At 54.5% G+C, this 18,572-nt stretch overlaps 1 protein-coding gene across 6 annotated transcripts in view; it reads left to right on the top strand.

Annotated features, from left to right (window-relative positions):
• Window positions 1-18,572, top strand: part of LOC121458868 (unconventional myosin-VIIa) — a 53,629-nt gene that overhangs the window by 16,819 nt on the left and 18,238 nt on the right. For 3 of the 6 annotated variants that reach the window (XM_041668199.1, XM_041668198.1, XM_041668196.1), the window contains exons 13-27: window positions 567-673; window positions 6,529-6,666; window positions 8,559-8,717; window positions 9,010-9,102; window positions 11,240-11,334; window positions 12,296-12,380; window positions 12,834-13,052; window positions 13,347-13,454; window positions 14,492-14,701; window positions 14,824-15,027; window positions 15,252-15,427; window positions 15,866-15,956; window positions 16,942-17,069; window positions 17,630-17,756; window positions 18,364-18,483. In XM_041668199.1, coding sequence (XP_041524133.1) covers window positions 567-673; window positions 6,529-6,666; window positions 8,559-8,717; window positions 9,010-9,102; window positions 11,240-11,334; window positions 12,296-12,380; window positions 12,834-13,052; window positions 13,347-13,454; window positions 14,492-14,701; window positions 14,824-15,027; window positions 15,252-15,427; window positions 15,866-15,956; window positions 16,942-17,069; window positions 17,630-17,756; window positions 18,364-18,483 — 2,060 coding nt within the window. Of the gene's footprint in view, window positions 1-566; window positions 674-6,528; window positions 6,667-8,558; window positions 8,718-9,009; window positions 9,103-11,239; window positions 11,335-12,295; window positions 12,381-12,833; window positions 13,053-13,346; window positions 13,455-14,491; window positions 14,702-14,823; window positions 15,028-15,251; window positions 15,429-15,865; window positions 15,957-16,941; window positions 17,070-17,629; window positions 17,757-18,363; window positions 18,484-18,572 lie in introns of all 6 variants that reach the window. The other 3 variants (XM_041668197.1, XM_041668195.1, XM_041668194.1) reach the window with 1 other exon arrangement.

The raw sequence follows: 18,572 nt of genomic DNA, 5'->3' as shown, positions 1-18,572 counted from the left end.
GGTCCTGGGTTCGAGTGTTCACTCTGCCATGGCTTGCTGCTCTGACTTCACTGAAATCAGTTTTCTCCCTCGTCACATGGAGGAGATAGTAAGTGCCTGTCCCAGTGTCAGGCAGGGCTGACACTGTAAAATACACGGCTCTGTCTAGTCGGGAGGTGGTGGTGTTTAGTTGTCTTGCTGGTGACTTATAGCATTAACATGTGATCTCTTTCAGGGGATCATGGACTCTGGCACCTTAGTTTAATTTAAAGCTCATAGTGGCTTAGGGATGACCCAGAAGGTAGCCTCGCTCTCTCCTTGAGACAGAGACCTGCGGGCAGGGCTATGTGTTTGGGGGATTGATTGCCTTCATTTCCTCTGTGATATTGGTAAGCCCATGTCCCCTCCAGACTCAGTGTCCCCACCACTGAGGAACGGGTGTGGGCGAGCTAGGTGAATTCTATAGGTCCTTCTGGCTCAGATGTCATGGGTTTGGGGAGCCCCTGCTGGAGGAGCCGTGATGACTTTTGTCATGGGTTTGGGGAGCCCCTGCTGGAGGAGCCGTGATGACTTTTTGTCACTTCCAGGCTTCCTGGAGAAGAACCGGGACACCTTGCATGGGGACATCATTCAGTTGGTCCACTCTTCCCGGAACAAGTTCATAAAGCAGATTTTCCAGGCTGACGTTGCCATGGTAAGGCTGTTGGATGTTCACCTTGGGAGCCAGGTTCAAATCCAGACCCCACCCTGAGTCTTGTCCATCCATGGAGCCCCTTGAACTTCAGAGTAGGGACAGGGGACAGGGCTTAGCTGGGCATCCAGAAGGGAAGGTCTACAAAATGCTTCTGTCTAGTCCTGGTTTACTGACCCAGGATATGACTGGGGTATGAAGCTCAGAAAAGGAAGGGCTGTGTGGGAGGTCACTTGGGATTTGGGGCTGGCTTTGCCTTGGAGGTCCCTGTGCTAGCTAGATATAAGGGGAGACACAGGACAGGTGTGGCATGCTGGCCACCCAGACCCTGAGCTGTACGGAGGACTATCCACTCTGCCCCCATGTGAAGCCCAGCAAAGGTCACTTGGAGTTTCTTGCTGGGCTGCTTTTCCTTCATTCCCTCCCAGGGCCCCGGTGGGGGTGGGGTTGGCAGGGAGGGCAGAGCCACCTTTCTCCGGTGCCTGTGCAGAGTCTGAGCTGATTGGGAGGTGGCCAGAGCCTTGACCTCTATCCCAGGCCCACCCCATCCTGGCTCTCTCGCCCATGCCCCCTTCTGCCTCTCACCTGCCTGTGGTTCCCCTTATAGTTTCTCTGTGGTTATTCACCCGGCACGGTCGGCCAGGCAGCGGCTTCCGTGAAGGTAAAAGCCCCAGCCCGGGGCTCAGGATGACCATGATGGGAGAGCTCAGCCCTATGGGGCTGACTCCAAGGGAGAGAGGGCTGGATTTTTTGTCTTTTGGGGAGTGTGTTTTGTGTGTGTGTGTGTGGAGTGGTTTTTGGAGTGGCTTTTGTTTTGAGTTGTGTGTGCTGCAGTAATCTCTGTTTCCTAAGGGGGAAACTGAGGTCCACAAGAAGAAAGTAGGAGAAGGTTCCCTAAGCCTTTTCTGCCTCATGTCTGTTATTATATACCCTGTGTCCGTGGGCCCTAGGGACTCAGTGGGACTCTGATGACATACTTAATTGTAGACACAGGTGGTCTTCTGTTCTGCAGATTCAGGACTGAGGTCAAGGAGGGGAGGGGGCTTCCTTTACCTTAATAACAATCTTGAGGGGGTTCAGCTAGGATAGCTGCCTTGGTCTCTGCCCCCTCAGGACTTGGCTGCCATGCTGCTTCCGGTCACAAAGGTGTTAGAGGCCTCAGCTACCACACTGTCCCACCTCCTCTCTGCTTCTCTCTTCCCAGTTCCCTCTCTCCTCTCTGCCTAGGGATGACCTCTTATTTGGTCTGCTCCTGGGCGATCCCAGAGCCCTGGGATAGATCCAACACCCTGGGGAATAAGGGGAGGGTTATGTACCAAGCCTGTCTTATAGGGGCTATCTTCCCTTCTGTGGGTGACACTGGTCCCTGCACTCATCACACACACACACACACACACACACACACACACACACAACATGTTTTATCCTGGCTATGATACAAATAGACATTCCAGCAGTGATTGAATGTGACCTTGGACAAGTCCCTTCCCTGTGCTGAGAGAGGTTCCACTGTCATGTGACACAATTATGTCATCTAGAATCAGGTGGCCCTGGGCTGCCCTGCGGCATCAGACAAGAGTCTGTGAATGTGTGCGTGTGTGCGTGCGTGCATGCGTGGTGTGTGTGTGTGTGTGTGTGTGTAAGCCAGAGGGACACCCCAGATGTTGTTCCTTGGAAGCCATACATTTTGCTTTTCTCACTGGCCTGGAACTCACCAAGTAGGTTAGGCAGGCAGACCAGTGAGTCCCGATTCCGTTTTGCCAGTCTTGTCTCCCCAGTACTGAGATTACAAGGGTGTTCCGTCTAATTTACCTTTCCATGTGTGGGTTTGGGGGACTGAACTCAGGTCTCCATGCTTGCAAGGCAGGAACTGTGCCAAGTGAGCTGCGTCCCCGGCCAAGAGAGATCCTGCAAGCACTGGAAGCTTGGCTGCTGCCTTGTGGGAATTGGCCCGGGGAGAGCATCTTAGCTATTGCTCTTCTGTCAGGGTGGATGCCATAGCGCCTGCTTCCGGGAACCTAATCCCTCAAGCTTGAGCAAGTCCTCAGTCCCTGAGTTCTCACCCTTCAGGGCTTCACAACCTGCCCTGACCTATTGACTTGGGGACCAGTGAAGCGGAGGAAGGCCACCTTCCCACATGTGGGGTGTAACCAGATGAATGTCCCATCCCAGACATATCTGCAGGACAGCTGCTCACTCCTGCCTGTCATGTGCCTGCTCACTGGCAGACACCTGACACCATGATGGCTTCATTTTCCCTCAGATCCATTTTGTCCTCATTTCATGCCAGCCTTTGGACTATTGGCTTCAGTCTTTACCTCACCCCCAAGCGCTCCCAGAGACCCCAGGATCTGGTAATCACCAGGAAGGAGGCTGTCCCTGAATAAAACAGAACCAGATGAAAACTGGTGGCCGAGGCTGGGGGAGCAGACTCCACACCCTCAATCACCCATTCACCCACATGCACGCACACACTCGTTCAACCTACAAACGCTTCCTGAGTGTCTCCATATACCACATATACATTGCCTCGGTCCCAGGGCATAGCGGTGAATGCAGAGACACAGAACTAAACCCTGTTCTCAGTCTTGGGCTCTAGCAGAGGGGAGCAGTGAGAGAATCCGTAAAAGATTAAAGCAGCTGTGCTGTGTGTGTGTGTGGGGGGGGGGTACGGATGAGGACGGGGGCAGTGACAGGCCCTGGGATCACTCATGAGGCTCAGGACAGGCCTTACTGGGAAATGAAGGCACTGCCCTCCCCCAGGAGGACTTTGCAGGAAGAGGGACGCACATGTACAAAAGTCCCAAGTGTACCCCGGGCAGAACCAGGAGGCCAGTGTGCCAGAAAGAGTGCCAACAGATTGGGGACCAGAGGCTCCTGGAGCAGATCCTGGAGCTATCGTGGATCCTTGTAGGGCTGTTGGGTATCCTTGGAGTGAGGAGGGCAATGCGGCTGGTTTTCCAGCCCCGTCCCCACTCCGCTGCTCTGTGAGTGGAGTGGTTAGTGCTGGGCATGGTGACAGGGTAGGAGGCTGAAGTGGGAAATGAGCCAGCCAGGCTGAGGCTGGAGCCAGCTGCTGGGAAACGTGAATGACATCTGACCCTGGGAAGGACCTGCACGTTTGTCCCAGATGAGAGAAGGGGCAGGAGGCAGGAGGGATTTCCTAAGGGATTGGTTGTACAGCTTTGGAAAGGTGACAGTCTATGCACCGTGGAGGACAGGTGACCAAGGGGTTGACGTGTGTCCCGGTGCACACACAGCAGTGAGTGTGCCCAGGCCCTGGTGACGTAGTAGTAGGCAAGGCAGACCCAGCCTGTTGTCATGGGGTCCCAACATGGAGGACAGACAGAAGGGAACAGCTTCAGGATAACAGAATCATGAAGGGCACGTGTGCCCTGTTTAGTATCATGTGTGTTCTCAGCATGTGTGTACATGTGCCACAGAGTGAGCATGCCAGTGCATGTCATGCATGTGCCTGCAGGGCGTGTGCTGTGAGGAAAGTGTGGCGTGTGTTCTTAGTGGGTGCATGTCATATATATGCACAAGTGCTGTAGTGTGCTTGCTGTGTGCGGGTGCTGCGGGGAATGGGTAGAGGGCACGTATGTTCAGAGTATGTATGTCACATGTTGCCTTGTGTGCTTTATGGCATATGTCCAGCAAGTGTGCTGAGCGCCATGGTCTTAGCATGTTTGTGCCGTGTGTATGCATTTATGTTGGATGGGGTTATGCATGCTGTGTGTGAATTAAATACACTGTCCTGTAGGGTATGCATTTGTGAGTGATTTGTGTTGTATATACACGCTTGGTGTGAGCAAGTCGTATATGGTGCATATGCTATATGGTGCATGCATGTTGTATGTATGCATGTGGGTGTCTGTGCTGTATACATCATGTGTGGTCTGCGTGCTCAGATGTTGCCTGTGTGTATAATGCTGTATAATGTACATGCGTGTATGTACGTGTGTATGGTTTGTGTGGGTGTGTATGCACTGTGGGATGTGTGTACTTGGTGCGTGTGTACTATCTGCATATAGTGTACATTGTGTGTGTGCACTGTCTTGTGAGCCGCGAGCTCTGTATGCATGTGCTGTTGCCGAATCAAGAACTGTTGGTCCAAAGCTGACGTCACCCTATCCCTAAATCCCCTGAACAAAATTTTGCATGTTTTGCAATAAAACTTAAGATGAAAAATACTTCATGTTTTAGACCCCAAAACATTTGCTTTCCTGCAGGCTTCATTAGAAGCTATGGTATGTCACCTAGATTTAGTACCTGCTAAGTGCCTTTACCCCCAAATTCCTCATACATGTGCTTTTGCACCAAAATCTTTTTAAATATTTATTTATTTATTATGTACACAATATTTTGTCTGTGTGTATGCCTGCAGGCCAGAAGAGGGCACCAGACCCCATTACAGATGGTTGTGAACCACCATGTGGTTGCTGGGAATTGAACTCAGGACCTTTGGAATAGCAGTCAGTGCTCTTAACCTCTGAGCCATCTCTCCAGCCCCTGCACCCCAAATCTTTTTTTTTAAATATTTATTATGTATACAATATTCTGTTTGCGTGTATGTCTCCAGGCCAGAAGAGGGCACCAGACCTCATTACAGATGGTTGTGAGCCACCATGTGGTTGCTGGGAATTGAACTCAGGACCTTTGGAAGAGCAGGCGATGCTCTTAACCACTGAGCCATCTCTCCAGCCCCCTGCACCCCAAATCTTAAAGTATTTATTTTATATATATGCATGTGTGTGAGAGAGTGTATGTCAATACACCACATGTATGCGGGAGCCCTCGGAGTCAGCAGAGGGTGTCAGGTCCCTGGAGCTGGTGTTAAAGGTTGCTGTGAGCTACTACGTGGGTACTGGGACCCTGGGACCTTTGCAAGAGCAGTGAGCACTTTTATCTGCTGAGCCATCTCTCCACCTGCACCCCAGAGTTCTGATACTGAAGGATATGATTGACTTATAACTCTAAGACTATAAGATCTTACATAAAATCAAGTTAGCTAATGAATTCTCATACAAAAATGGCCAGGAGAACAGTATGTGTTACTCCCATGCTCTCTCTTGCCTGAGTCTGGCCATGGTCCAGAAGCTTTGTTTCCTGCTCCCTTGACCGCGGGTCTTCCCTAGTCCCCCTTCTCCCTGTTATTTTGCAATGTTCTGAGAGGCACCATATAAACAGGGTGCAGAGCCCGCACAGCAGCTGGGAGAACAACAGCCTGCCTTTGCAGGAGGATTATCCAGGTCACCCCCACTGCCTCTAGCCTGCCTGCTAATCCCACCAGCAGAGCAGAGGAGGGCGTGAGCAGTGCTGGCTCCTCCCAGGCTCCCAGCCGGGGTAGTGACCACTCCAGGTGGTTGCTTACTGCACTAGAACCCCTTCCCCGATCCTGTCAGAGAGGTAGATGGCAATGTTGCTTCACTTAGGTAACAGTGGAGACTCAGCACCCTTTAGTGGCTGGCCTCAGCCAGATATGGAGTTTGAATTTAGGTGTGCCTGACTCCTGTATTTAAAATGACTCCAGCATCCTGAGGATATCAAGTCTGAACTCCTCATTTATACAGGGAGGGAAAAGTTCTCAGAGATGGAAGGCTGCTGGTCCAGAGTCTCCCAGCTGGTGGTGGGGGGGGGCACAGAGGGACAGTATTGGGGGTCCTAGGGAGCTCCCTGGAGTGGGTGTCTGAGGTCCATGCTCCATCTCAGACCAGGAAATCCTCAACTACCCACATACCCAGGCTCCGACCTTGGTGGCCTTGCCTGGTCCTTTTCTCCCTCCTAAACAGCTGCTGGGGGCTGGGAGGGGGAAGCTGTGGCCCCTCCCATCACTGTCTGTCTGTCCCCCGCCACAGGGTGCGGAGACCAGGAAGCGCTCGCCCACACTCAGCAGCCAGTTCAAGCGGTCGCTGGAGCTGCTGATGCGCACCCTGGGTGCCTGCCAGCCCTTCTTCGTGCGTTGCATCAAACCCAATGAGTTCAAGAAGCCCATGGTGAGCCTTTGGGGGGGGGGGAGGTGGTGGGGAGGTGGGGGCAAGATGCTTGGGGGAAGTGGGCAGTGCAAGGTCTTGTCCTTTCTGGAGACCAGAGGGCTTGTAAAAGGCAACCTCCCAGCTGAGTGACTGTACATATGTCATAAGCTGCCGCCCTGTGCCTCAGTTTCCTTGAGAGAGAAAGCAGGAGCCATAGCAGCCACCTCTTCCCTGAGACCATTGCCTGAAGTTTGCAGGGTGCTATTAAGTGCTTAGTAAATAGTAGTGTGGCTTATTGCCATGGCCCCTCCTTTGAAAGGTCCCCTCCCATCAGTTCAGTGTCCACCCCCTTCAGGAAGGCCCTCTGGACTCGTCTGCGCAGAGGTCCTTCTGTTTGAGTGACAGCATTTGTTAGCCCTTCCATAGGCCGGGAATAGCCCCCTTCAGCAAGCTGCCTATGAGGAAGTGAAGGTTGTCACATCAGGGCTCAGGGGATTTTGAGGGGCTTAGATCCCTAGGGCTGCCTAGCCCTAGCTCCTGGCCAGAGCAGGAGGCCTGAGGGGTTGTTTATCCAGAGAGGGAGAGAGGGCCAGGGGAAGCCGGACGTGGGGCTTAGGCAGGGAGGGAGGGAAAGCTGGGGAAAGTGGCCCAGAGGGAGAGGAAATGACCGCGGAAGCTGGCCTTCCGCACACCCTGTCCCTGCAGGAAATCATGTCCCAGAGTGGGTGAGTCCTGTCCTCTTCTGACTTCGGGTTCCCCTCTGGAGCAGGACATGCAGGCTGAGCATTTTTCCCAGCCCAGGCCTTTTGGGATCTGTGGTCTCCACCTCTTTAGTGGCCTCCTTACCTGCCTCTCTGTCTGCTGCTTCCCGCTGCCTCCTGCCACTATGCCGCCGATAATAACATCATGTGTGTAGCCCTACCTGCTCTAGCCTGATCCCAGAAAGCCCCTGGGTCCACTTTCCCCATTTTCTTTCCATTTGAACTTGGGATATAGTCCTGCCCTGAGCCATTCATTGGCTTCTATGTGACAATTCAAAGAACACGCTCTTCCTAAGGCACTACAGCCAGCCCCTGGAGAGCTGTTTAAATAACCGTGGATCTGTAATGGGGGCCACATGAAGGGTGGCCTGGGGTTGTGTGGAGTACCACCTCCTGGCAGCCTGCACTGTGCCCTGACCCAGGCTCTACTGCCCCTTCCACACTCCCCAGAGCAGGCCTTGGACTTTCAAGATTCTATCTCTTCCCACATGCTCACCCGCCTCCAGATCTGTCCCTCAGTATCCATGAGGCCTCCTGTGTCTCCCAAGAGACACTGTAGTGACATTTCATTTGTATTTTAATAAATCTTGCCTGAAGATCAGAGAGTAAAACAGCCCCACTGGTCAGTCTTACAGACCAGGCAGAGGTGACACACGCCTTTAATCCCAGTAGCCACACTAGTTGCCATAGAAACCAGGTGATGCATGCCTTTAATCCCGGTGGTGCACGACTTTAATCCCAGAACTAGAGAGGAATGTAAAACGGGAGGAGACAGCTCTCAGTCATAGATTCCTGGAGGCAGGGTTGCCATTTTTGGACTGAGGTTGAGGTAAGAGCCAGGGACTGGCTGCTTTGCTTTTCTGACCTTCAGGTTGAACCTCAATTTCTACCTCTAGTTTTTATTAATCGTGCATCAGGACACGGACATTTTCTGTGATCTGATCCTATAGCACATGGTTGTCCAATCCCAGGTCTTCACGTCATGCTACCACTTGGGTTTGACCAACAGTCCTGGGCTCCTGCCTTGCTTTGCTCCCCACGATCCCAGAAGCCTTGGCCTCTGTATGTTTCTGTCTGGGCGGGTCAACGGCAGGGCAGGCCTTGCTTCCCAGCAGTGGCCTCGTCCTGATGCCTCTGGTTCTGGCCCGGCAGCTCTTCGACCGGCACCTGTGTGTACGGCAGCTGCGATATTCGGGCATGATGGAGACTATCCGCATCCGGCGCGCAGGCTACCCCATCCGCTACAGTTTTGTGGAGTTTGTGGAGCGCTACCGTGTGCTGCTGCCTGGGGTGAAGCCAGCATACAAGCAGGTACGAGGCTGGGCAAGCCACAAGGGAGAGAACTCGAGGTTTACATGGGACTGGAGCTTGGCATCTACTTGGTCACATAAGGTACTGCTGCAAAGAGGGGGCAGATAGAAGGACATATTTGAAGACCTCGGCTGTCATGGTGGTTGCCATCCAGTTGGCTTGAGGAGAAAATAGATGTTCATGGAAGGCAGAGTCAGACTGCGTCCGTCACACAGCCAGACAGGGACAGACTTGACCCCAGTCTTAAGAAGGACACTTGGGGGCCTTTTCAGTACCCTTGTTTTCCACCCAGGGTGACCTCCGAGGGACATGTCAGCGCATGGCTGAGGCAGTGCTGGGCACACATGATGACTGGCAGATTGGCAAAACCAAGATCTTTCTAAAGGTGAGCGCAGTCTGCCCTGATGGCCATGGCTCTGCCATGTCTGGAGCCCTGCACACATGGGGTGTATCTTGATGGTTGTGTGAGCATCAGAAATAATTTATAGCTGGGCGGTGGTCGCACATGCCTTTAATCCCAGCACTAGGGAGGCAGAGGCAGGCGGATCTCTGTGAGTTTGAAGCCAGCCTGGTCTACAAGAGCTAGTTCCAGGACAGGCTCCAAAGCTACAGAGAAACCCCGTCTCGAATAACAAAAAAAAAGAGAAATAATTTATAATTATTCATAAAATAATGTTTAATCATTATTGATTATTAATAAAATATTTACTAAATAATAAATAATGATTGATTATTAATAATTATGATAAATAATGGGGCCAGGTGCTGGCCCAGGTTAGAGTCAGATGACCAGATGTGGGTTACCTTGTCAGACCCCATAGTGGGGACTCAAACCCTGGCCTGTGGCTCTCAGCCTGGGAGCTGAGGATAAGCCATTCAGCATTTCTGTCCACTCTCGTGTCTGTGACAGGCTGGGCCTGGGGTGGCCTAGAGTGGACCTCAGGTCCCTTCTTGTGTTTTTGGCAGGCAGGGCTCAGGAGGGTCAGCTGTGCACTGTCATTCCCGGCTCTGTCTTAGCACCAGGGACAGCAGCTACAGTTTCTGGCTCCCACAGCCTCCTAGGCACGCTGGGAGAGAGCAAGACCTGGGCCTGAGCAGTCATGGCCCTGGAGAGCCGCTGCATAGGGACAGCCTGGGCTTCCCTATTTCCATTTCCTCTGTTCTGGTGACAGAGCAGGGCTCTTCCTCTGTGGGGGCGGGGCTGAGTGCAGGACGGCTGGGAGAAGGAGAGGGAGGAAGCCGCCTTTAGTGGGGTCTTTTCTCTTGGTGAGGGCTTTGAGTCAACCCCTGCACCTCCCATGTCCTTGTTTCTGCATTGGGAAATATGTTCCTTGATTGCTGGCTGGAGAGTGGGTTCTGTGTGCCAGGCATCCCACTGCCTTCCTGCTAGTGCTGTGAGAGAGGAGCTCTTGTGCCCAACTCACAGGTTCAGAGAGAAGCGAGTGACCGAAGCCAGACTGAGGGATGCAGGGGATGGGCTGTCCGCCTGGGATGGTCAAGTGCCAGGCATGGGTTGGCAGAGAGAACAGAATCACGATGGCATCTAAAGTCAGAAAAATCAGAGGAACACCATTGTCCCCATGAGCACCCACCTGCATTCTTTAGGAATCCTTCAAGAGCCTGCATGACCCAGCCCCAGCCGTCCGTTCACCCGTCCACCCATCTGTCCACGCACTGAGAAGGCCATGGCTGAGTCTCACCCGGTGTCTAGTGACTGTTAGATGTTTATCGTGAGACTCAAAGGCCAGGCTCCTCCACACCACCCAGCACTGTGCCTACCCATGGACCATTCCTTCCATCTATGCATTGATGAACCAGTGAATTTCAAATTTCATCCAAGAGGCAGGGGGACGGGGCTTGGGAAAGAGTTGGGGAAGGGCTGGAGGTGTCAGTGGGGTCTGGCGTGGTCTTGAGTGCCGGGATGAGGTATATGCTGTGGGTTTGTTTGGAAGACCGGAGGAAGGTTGTCCGACTCATATGAAGGAGAGGCTCAGAGGGGGAATGGTAGACACCAGGAGCATCCTGGTAAGGAGTGTGCTGCTAAGATCCTGGAGAGAAAAGGTAACAGGGTCCAGGGGTGAAATGGTGACAGGGGAAGCCAGGATGTGACTGTTGAGTCTCTTCCCTCAGTCTAGTGAAATGAGGTGCCTCTGGCTCCTCTGGTCCCCTCCCCAGGCCTCTGGGGAACAGCAAAGGAGGTCACTGCACAGGCCCTAGCAGGGTTAGGAGCCCGAGGTGCACACAGAGTCCTAAGCAGGAGTTAAGACAGGAGACGGGTCCTACCTGGACTGAGCAGGCAGTCTTGGGGGACAGTACTCATGAGCAGGCAGTCTTGAGGGGACAGTACTCATGAGCAGGCAGTCTTGGGGGGGACAGTACTCATGAGCAGGCAGTCTTGGGGGGACAGTACTCATGAGCAGGCAGTCTTGGGGGGACAGTACTCATGAGCAGGCAGTCTTGGGGGGACAGTACTCATGAACAGGCAGTCTTGGGGGACAGTATTCAGGAGCTCTGCCTTTCAGGACCACCATGACATGCTGCTGGAGGTTGAGAGGGACAAGGCCATCACAGACAGAGTCATCCTCCTTCAGAAGGTCATCCGGGGCTTCAAGGACAGGTGTGTGTCAACAGCTTCTGCTCCCACACGGACACAGGGACAGGCATGCACGCCCATGGTACACACACGGAAGCCATCACACACGTGTCCAGCACTCGCACATGATCACAAGGTCATCCAAGGATCACAAAGCTCTACCATGTCATGTAAACCAGACCACACACTAGTTGGTTCCTCCTGCACACGGTGGAGGCCAGAGGTATATTCACAGATATTTTATAAGTTACAAGGTGTCGCTACCTCATATTCTACATTCAGAACATGCGTATATCTGTGATGGTCCACACACGGGCAAGGCCAGTTCTAGAGTGTGATGCAGGTGTCACAGAAACCCACAGTCTGCCTCCCTTCCTTCTACCAGCCTCTCCCCCTTCCCCTGCCTTTCCTTCAGTTTTCGCCACCACCCGCCTCTCTGAGCATGCTGGCCCTGGAGCGCTGGCCGGTGCCATGACGTGTCTGTCCACCCTTCCCTCCTGTGTTTCCCAGCAAACACTTGCGGTTGCTTTGTGGCTTCTGTCCCCATCAGACGTGACTGTGGTATCTGAGGAGCAGCCTACTGTGTGCCGGAGACTGGTACCAGGCTCTTCAGAGGCAGACAGTGATGGGGCTCTGGGTCCAGCCTCCTAGGTCTCCACTCCCTCACCTACAAAGTGAGGGGGTTGGACAACTTCAAGCTCTCTCTTTCACATTATTTCAGTATTGACTTGGCCACACATCCACTCTCTCAACAAGCATCTTCCGAATTTCTGCTCTAAAGGCCAGGCAGGAAGGATAGGCGTTACGCCACATCTCTTCTAGGAGGTGGCGCTGTGGTACGGAGGTTCCATACCTTGCTCTAGATCACATAGCTTGGGGATCACAGGACAGGGTCTCAGTGTGCTATTTGGGCACAGCTGGGCCCTGGCTGACTCGGGCTTCCAGCTGTCTGCTATGGAGTCACTCATCGCTGCCCCCCTTTCAGGTCCAACTTCCTGAAACTGAAGAGTGCCGCCACACTGATCCAGAGGCACTGGCGGGGTCACTACTGTAGAAGGAACTATGAGCTGGTAAGCCTCGCTTCCCAGATTCTACTGGCCTGGCCATGGACCGGCTGTGTTGCCTTGGTTACAGGACTTAACCTGAATCCAGGGATGCCCCAGCCAGCCCTACCTTTCCGTCAGTCAAATCTCCGGTCTAGCTCTAGTGGCTGTCCCGTGGGATTTTGGAATGTTTTGGTGGGTTAAAGCATAGTGAGACTGAGACCTTGGGAAGATCCAGGAGAGACCTGGTCGCTTGCAACTCTGGAGCATCCGGCTGCAGCCTGCACTTGGTGTAGGGAGGTGGACAAAAAGAACACGGGTTAGTTAAGGCTGGAGTTTCTGGAAGGAGGCAGGCCTCACTGTGGGACCCAGGTAGCTTGGTGGGTCCAGTCTGATGGAGGACTGTGCTCTGAATGTTGTTGCTGGCCTCGTCCGTCTGGGCTGGAGCTCAGGTCTGAACAGGGCTTGCTGTCCTTGCAGATGCGGCTTGGCTTCCTGCGGCTGCAGGCCCTGCACCACTCCCGGAAGCTGCACCAGCAGTACCGCTTGGCCAGACAGCGCATCATCAAGTTCCAGGCCCGCTGCCGAGCCTACCTGGTGCGCAAGGCCTTCCGGCACCGCCTCTGGGCCGTGCTCACCGTGCAGGCTTATGCCCGAGGCATGATCGCCCGCCGGCTACATAGGCGCCTCCGGGCCGAGGTGAGGGGTTTCCCGAGACCCAAAAGTGGGCGACTTGTTGGTGTGTGCCGCCCCACACAGGTGTCTCCCCACCCCTGCCCTGGTGCTGGTGGAGGATGCCAGAGACAGAAGGGAGACTTTCCATTCTGCCTGATCTCAGGACAGACCAGAGACCTGGCTCTGGGATCCACAGGGCCCCCACACATGTGCGACCTGGGGACCAACTCAGCCTAGGGGCGCTGGGAGTGGGGTGAGGCCAGGCTGTGACAAGGGCTGCACAAGTTTCTATGTCCACGCGGTTGCCCCTTTCCTCAGTACCGGCGGCGCCTAGAGGCAGAAAAGATGCGGCTGGCAGAGGAGGAGAAGCTCCGGAAGGAGATGAGCGCCAAGAAAGCCAAGGAGGAGGCGGAGCGCAAGCATCAGGTGAGCTCAAACCTCGGAGCTGTCCTGGGTTGCTGCTCTGCAGTCTGACTCCAGCTTGTCCCTCTGTCTTCCTCCCTCCTGGGAGATACTTCCTGGTTCCGTCAGCCCACAGCTGCTGAACTCTGATGTGGGGTGTGGGATGGAGCTGGAATCAGAGGACTATGCCCACAGCACCTTCCTGGTTAGCAGTGGCACCCAGAGCAAAAGCTTGCCAGGAGACTGACCAGGGTCATGCAGCCCGACTCAGGCTGCCAGTCACAAGTGCCACCGAACACTGAAGTGTGGCTTGTCTAAAGGCCGTGGCTAAAATTGGGAGGTGCACACAATGATGAAGACTTAGCTGAAGAGGGAGAGGATGTAAGGTACCCATGTGATTTTTATATTTGATTATATGTGAAGTTGATATTTGGGAAATATGATCCAAATGATTAAAACATTATTATTATTATTAGTTTTTAAAACATCATCCTCATTATTATCTTGCTTTAAAAAAATATTTATTTATTTATTTATTATGTTTACAATATTCTGTCTGTGTGTATGCCTGCAGGCCAGAAGAGGGCACCAGATCTCATTACAGATGGTTGTGAGCCACCATGTGGTTGCTAGAAATTGAACTCAGGACCTCTGGAAGAGCAGGCAATGCTCTTAACTGAGCTATCTCGCCAGCCCCCTTATCTTGCTTTTTAAACATGATTTATATTAACCTTTCAGTCAGTTCTAGTACAGTTCCCAGCCCCATGGCCCAGGACTTCTGGCACGGAGGCAGGGTGGGCAAGGAGGCAGGCAGGGGCAGGCATGGAGTCAGGGTGGGCACGAAAAGGGGAATGCTAGAGGAGGTGTCCTCTGTGGTCCAGGGGTGCTGGACATCTCTCTGGCCCAGACGGGGGTTGTGAGCATAGTCAGCTACTCCGTGTCAGGCTCCTGGTGGAGTCAGGGTTGCTCCTTCTGGTCTCTCCGGCTCTCTGAGGACAGCTGTTCTCTGAGGCCATGTTGCTGGGTGCTGACTTACTTCCTCTGCATCACCCCACCTTCAGGAGCGTCTGGCCCAGCTAGCCCGTGAGGATGCGGAGCGGGAGCTGAAGGAGAAGGAGGAGGCCCGGAGGAAGAAGGAGCTGCTGGAACAGATGGAGAAGGCCCGCCATGAGCCCATCAGCCACTCAGATATGGTGGACAAGATGTTTGGCTTCCTGGGGACTTCAAGTGGCCTGCCAGGCCAGGAGGGCCAAGCACCTAGCGGCTTTGAGGTACTAGGACTTCGGGGCAGGATTTCCTGACATGTAATGCTGGTCTGAAGCAGAGTGGAGACAGCAGCCTAGCTGCCTCGGCTCCGGCCCTGCTGGCTAACGGTTGGGACACAACCTCCCAGGACCTGGAGCGAGGGCGGAGGGAGATGGTGGAGGAGGACGTGGATGCAGCCCTACCCCTGCCTGACGAGGATGAGGAGGACCTCTCTGAGTACAAATTCGCCAAATTTGCTGCCACGTACTTCCAGGGCACGACCACACACTCCTACACCCGGAGGCCCCTCAAGCAGCCGCTGCTCTTCCATGATGATGAGGGTGACCAGCTGGTGAGGCTGCCTGCAGCTGGGTCGCTGCTGATGGGGCTGGGCTTCGGGGGGAGGTGCGGGTAGACGCTACCCTTGGCGGTGGCCAAGGTCTGACAGCCTTTGGCCCAGCACCCAGCCTAGGGTCAGTCCACACTGCAGGTGGCTGTCTATGTCTCCAGCTTCCTGTCCAAGCCCAGGTCCTTTCTGTCCTCCCTGGCTTTCTGACGCCTGTACTCCATCCTCAGGCGGCGCTGGCTGTCTGGATCACCATCCTCCGGTTCATGGGGGACCTGCCGGAGCCCAAATACCACACAGCCATGAGCAATGGCAGCGAGAAGATCCCGGTGATGACTAAGATCTACGAGACCTTGGGCAAGAAGACGTACAAGAGGGAGCTGCAGGCCCTGCAGGGTGAGGGCGAGGTGAGGCCAAGGTGCCCCCAGCTGACAACTGTTTGGGCGAGTGGGGATGATGTCAGCATGGCAGCCTCGGAGAATCAGCAGAAAGCGTCCTAGGATCTAGCTGTCTCTGTTTGCCCCAGTGCCCAGCCCTCCTCTGTCTATTCGTGGGAATAATGTGTGATCGTTTGCCAACTGTAAAGTGCTCATCCTCACTGAGCGGCCACACTGCAGAGCGGACAGAGTTTGCTGTGTTAGTGACCACTTATTGGGAGGCAGACAGTGCCTGAGTCTCAGCAGGGAGTGAGGGTTGAGAGGTTGAGAGTGGCCTCATGGCCTGCACCTGATAGAAACGAAACACACGTGCACACGCACACTCAGACACATGCGCATGTACGCATACACACACACTTCCCCATAGCCCCTCTGTCCTGATATCACATCCTTGCTTTCTGTTACACGGCCCAGCTCCCCGAGGGGCAGAAGAAGACCAGCGTGAGACACAAGTTGGTACACTTGACCCTGAAGAAGAAGTCCAAACTCACAGAGGAGGTAAGAAGAGACCTCAAGGCCTGGCATCGCTTCGGGGTTCCTTGGGTAGCTGGACTGCAGCGTAACTAGACTGGGCGTGGGAGTGGGAGGAGCAGGGGCGGTTGACGCCTCCCTTCTGCACAGTACAGCATTGGAGCAATCACTGGACAGGAATGCATGGAAGCACTTGGGGTGGGGGCTTCCCAGGGCAGGGGAAAGAGTGAGGAGGGGCTGTGCACACCCATCACACACATGAACAAGAGGCTGCTGCTCGCTAACACACACACCATAAAGTCCTTCCCAGGACCTATCAGCCTGGGAGCAAATTCCTGTGGCGGTCTCCTTGGTTTTCTGTACTGCAACCCATCAGTCCACCCCTCTCCATCTGAGGCCCCCAAGGCCCCCACCCCCCAGGGCTGTCTAGGCTGGTGGGGGTCAGGTCTAAAACAGACAGACATAGGCCCGGTAGATGTGAGGACCTGGCAGGCCCTCTGTCTATGACGGAGGTTCTCTCACAGTGTTTGAGTGCAATCTGGGGCAGCTTCTGGGACTGTGTGAGGCCAGGAGAGACACACATCTACTGAGACCAAGATATGAGGCTGGCCATGTCAAGCCCAGGGGCTTCGGTAACCAGGTGGTTGTAAGTCAGGGTGTACTTTGATGCCAACGCTATTCTTCTCAGTGTCAGGGATGGGACATATCCTGTCTGAAAAGAGGATATGTCTCTAGGGTGGGAACTGAGGTGCAGGGGGCAGTGGAGGCCACAGAGGAAAATTTACCCTTGTAGCAGGTGCCATCAACCTGGCGCTCCCAGCATGGGGTCTAGTTCTTAGCCCTAAGGATGGAGTAAGGACAAACTCAGTGGCCATCCTCCCATCCGCTTGCTCCCTGTGCAGTGGTTGGCAGGGACAGTACCTTACCCGTGTCTGCCTGCTCCTGTGGGGTGCCTGCTAGGGGTAACACCCCAGCCTCACCTGTTCTACTCAAGCCTGTCTCCGCGGCCCAGGTGACCAAAAGACTGCATGACGGGGAATCCACAGTGCAGGGCAACAGCATGCTAGAGGACCGGCCCACCTCAAACCTGGAGAAGCTGCATTTCATCATCGGCAACGGCATCCTGCGGCCTGCACTGCGGTCAGTGCCCACGGGCAATGGTTGCTGTGGCTATGGCTGGGCACCTATAGGCAGGGCCTGGGGGCAGGGGCGGTAGGAGCTGGTAGGGGCTCCATCACTTTAGCCACTGATGAAGCAGAAATGCTTGCATCTAGCTGTTACCAGCTAGCCATGTGACCCTAACCTGTCTCTGCCATCTTTCTGTGCCTTATCTGTAAAGGTGGGATAAGGGACCTGAGGGAAGGCAGTGACCGGAATAGCAGCCCGTTGGTAGCTGTGCCCCCCCCCCCCCCAGTGGCGGGGTCTAGGCAGGACCAGGTTGATTATTCTTATTTGTGAACATTAGGGGCTGTGACCCTTGAACCTGTATAGGATACGGGTCACTTTTGTGGATGGTGGATCCCATCTGGAGCTTTTGCTAGATCTGGGCCGTGCCTTATGACCCACAAATCTAAAGAACCTGTGCTCGGCCTCCTCACCTGGCCCTTCGCTGTCTCCTGGCAAGCCTTGGACTGGCTGGGCAGAACAGCTCTGCTGTAGGGGGTGACTGGATGCCACTCTGAGGCTTTGTCCCCTCCCAGGGATGAGATTTACTGCCAGATTAGCAAGCAGCTCACACACAACCCATCCAAGAGCAGCTACGCCAGGGGCTGGATCCTCGTGTCTCTCTGCGTGGGCTGCTTCGCCCCTTCCGAGAAGTTTGTTAAGGTAGGGGGTGGTGTGGGACGGGAAGGACGCAGGGCTGCTCTATGCTGGGACAGAGCATGTATATGTGGCACGGGCTGTCTAGTGCCCCACAAATATCCCTCACGTGGGATTCCGGGACTTGTCTGGTTCTGAAATTCCATACCTCTCAGACTAGGAAATCCCTCTGTGAGGACAGAGCCCTTCCCAGGTCCTTGAAGGTCCCACACCCCCTGTCCAGCCCCTTCCTTCCAGTTCCCCTCTGCCAGGTGGTGAGCACTTGGTTCTGCCGGTCCCACTCGAGATGTGTCCTGAGCACCCTGAACACGTATCTTGGGACGGGCACTTCAATATCACTCTGGGCCAGGCTCTGGGTGTTAACTGGGCACCATGAGGGGAGGAGGGAGGTGGGGGAGGAGACCTGGAGGAGGTCAGCAGCGGCAATAGAGGGTACAGAGAATGAGGGGGTGAGGCAGGAGAGATCGACCGTCTGGCCTTGCCACCAAGCTGTCGGGCATGTACTGGGCTCCAAGGGTGACAGGAGCAGCCTGGTAAAGAGGGCTATAGGTGACCCTGCGGGTCCCAGGTGTGCCTGGACTGCAGGCTGCCTCATTGAGTCCCCTGTCTGTAGTACCTACGGAACTTCATCCACGGGGGCCCACCTGGCTACGCGCCGTACTGTGAGGAGCGCCTGAGGAGGACCTTTGTCAATGGAACTCGGACACAGCCACCCAGCTGGCTGGAGCTGCAGGTCGGCGAGACCCAGCATGTCAACATGGCATGCATGGGGGTACATGGCCTCTGGTGCCCCAGAAACACCCTTCATGCGAAATTCCGGGG

This window comes from Microtus oregoni, unplaced genomic scaffold (genome assembly GCF_018167655.1).
Source record: "Microtus oregoni isolate MIOR12 unplaced genomic scaffold, Mior012 000018F_ref0000195, whole genome shotgun sequence".
NCBI classification, from domain to species: Eukaryota; Metazoa; Chordata; class Mammalia; order Rodentia; family Cricetidae; genus Microtus; species Microtus oregoni.
Note: the sequence above shows the minus strand (reverse complement) of the source record. Positions and strands in the feature narration are given on the sequence as shown.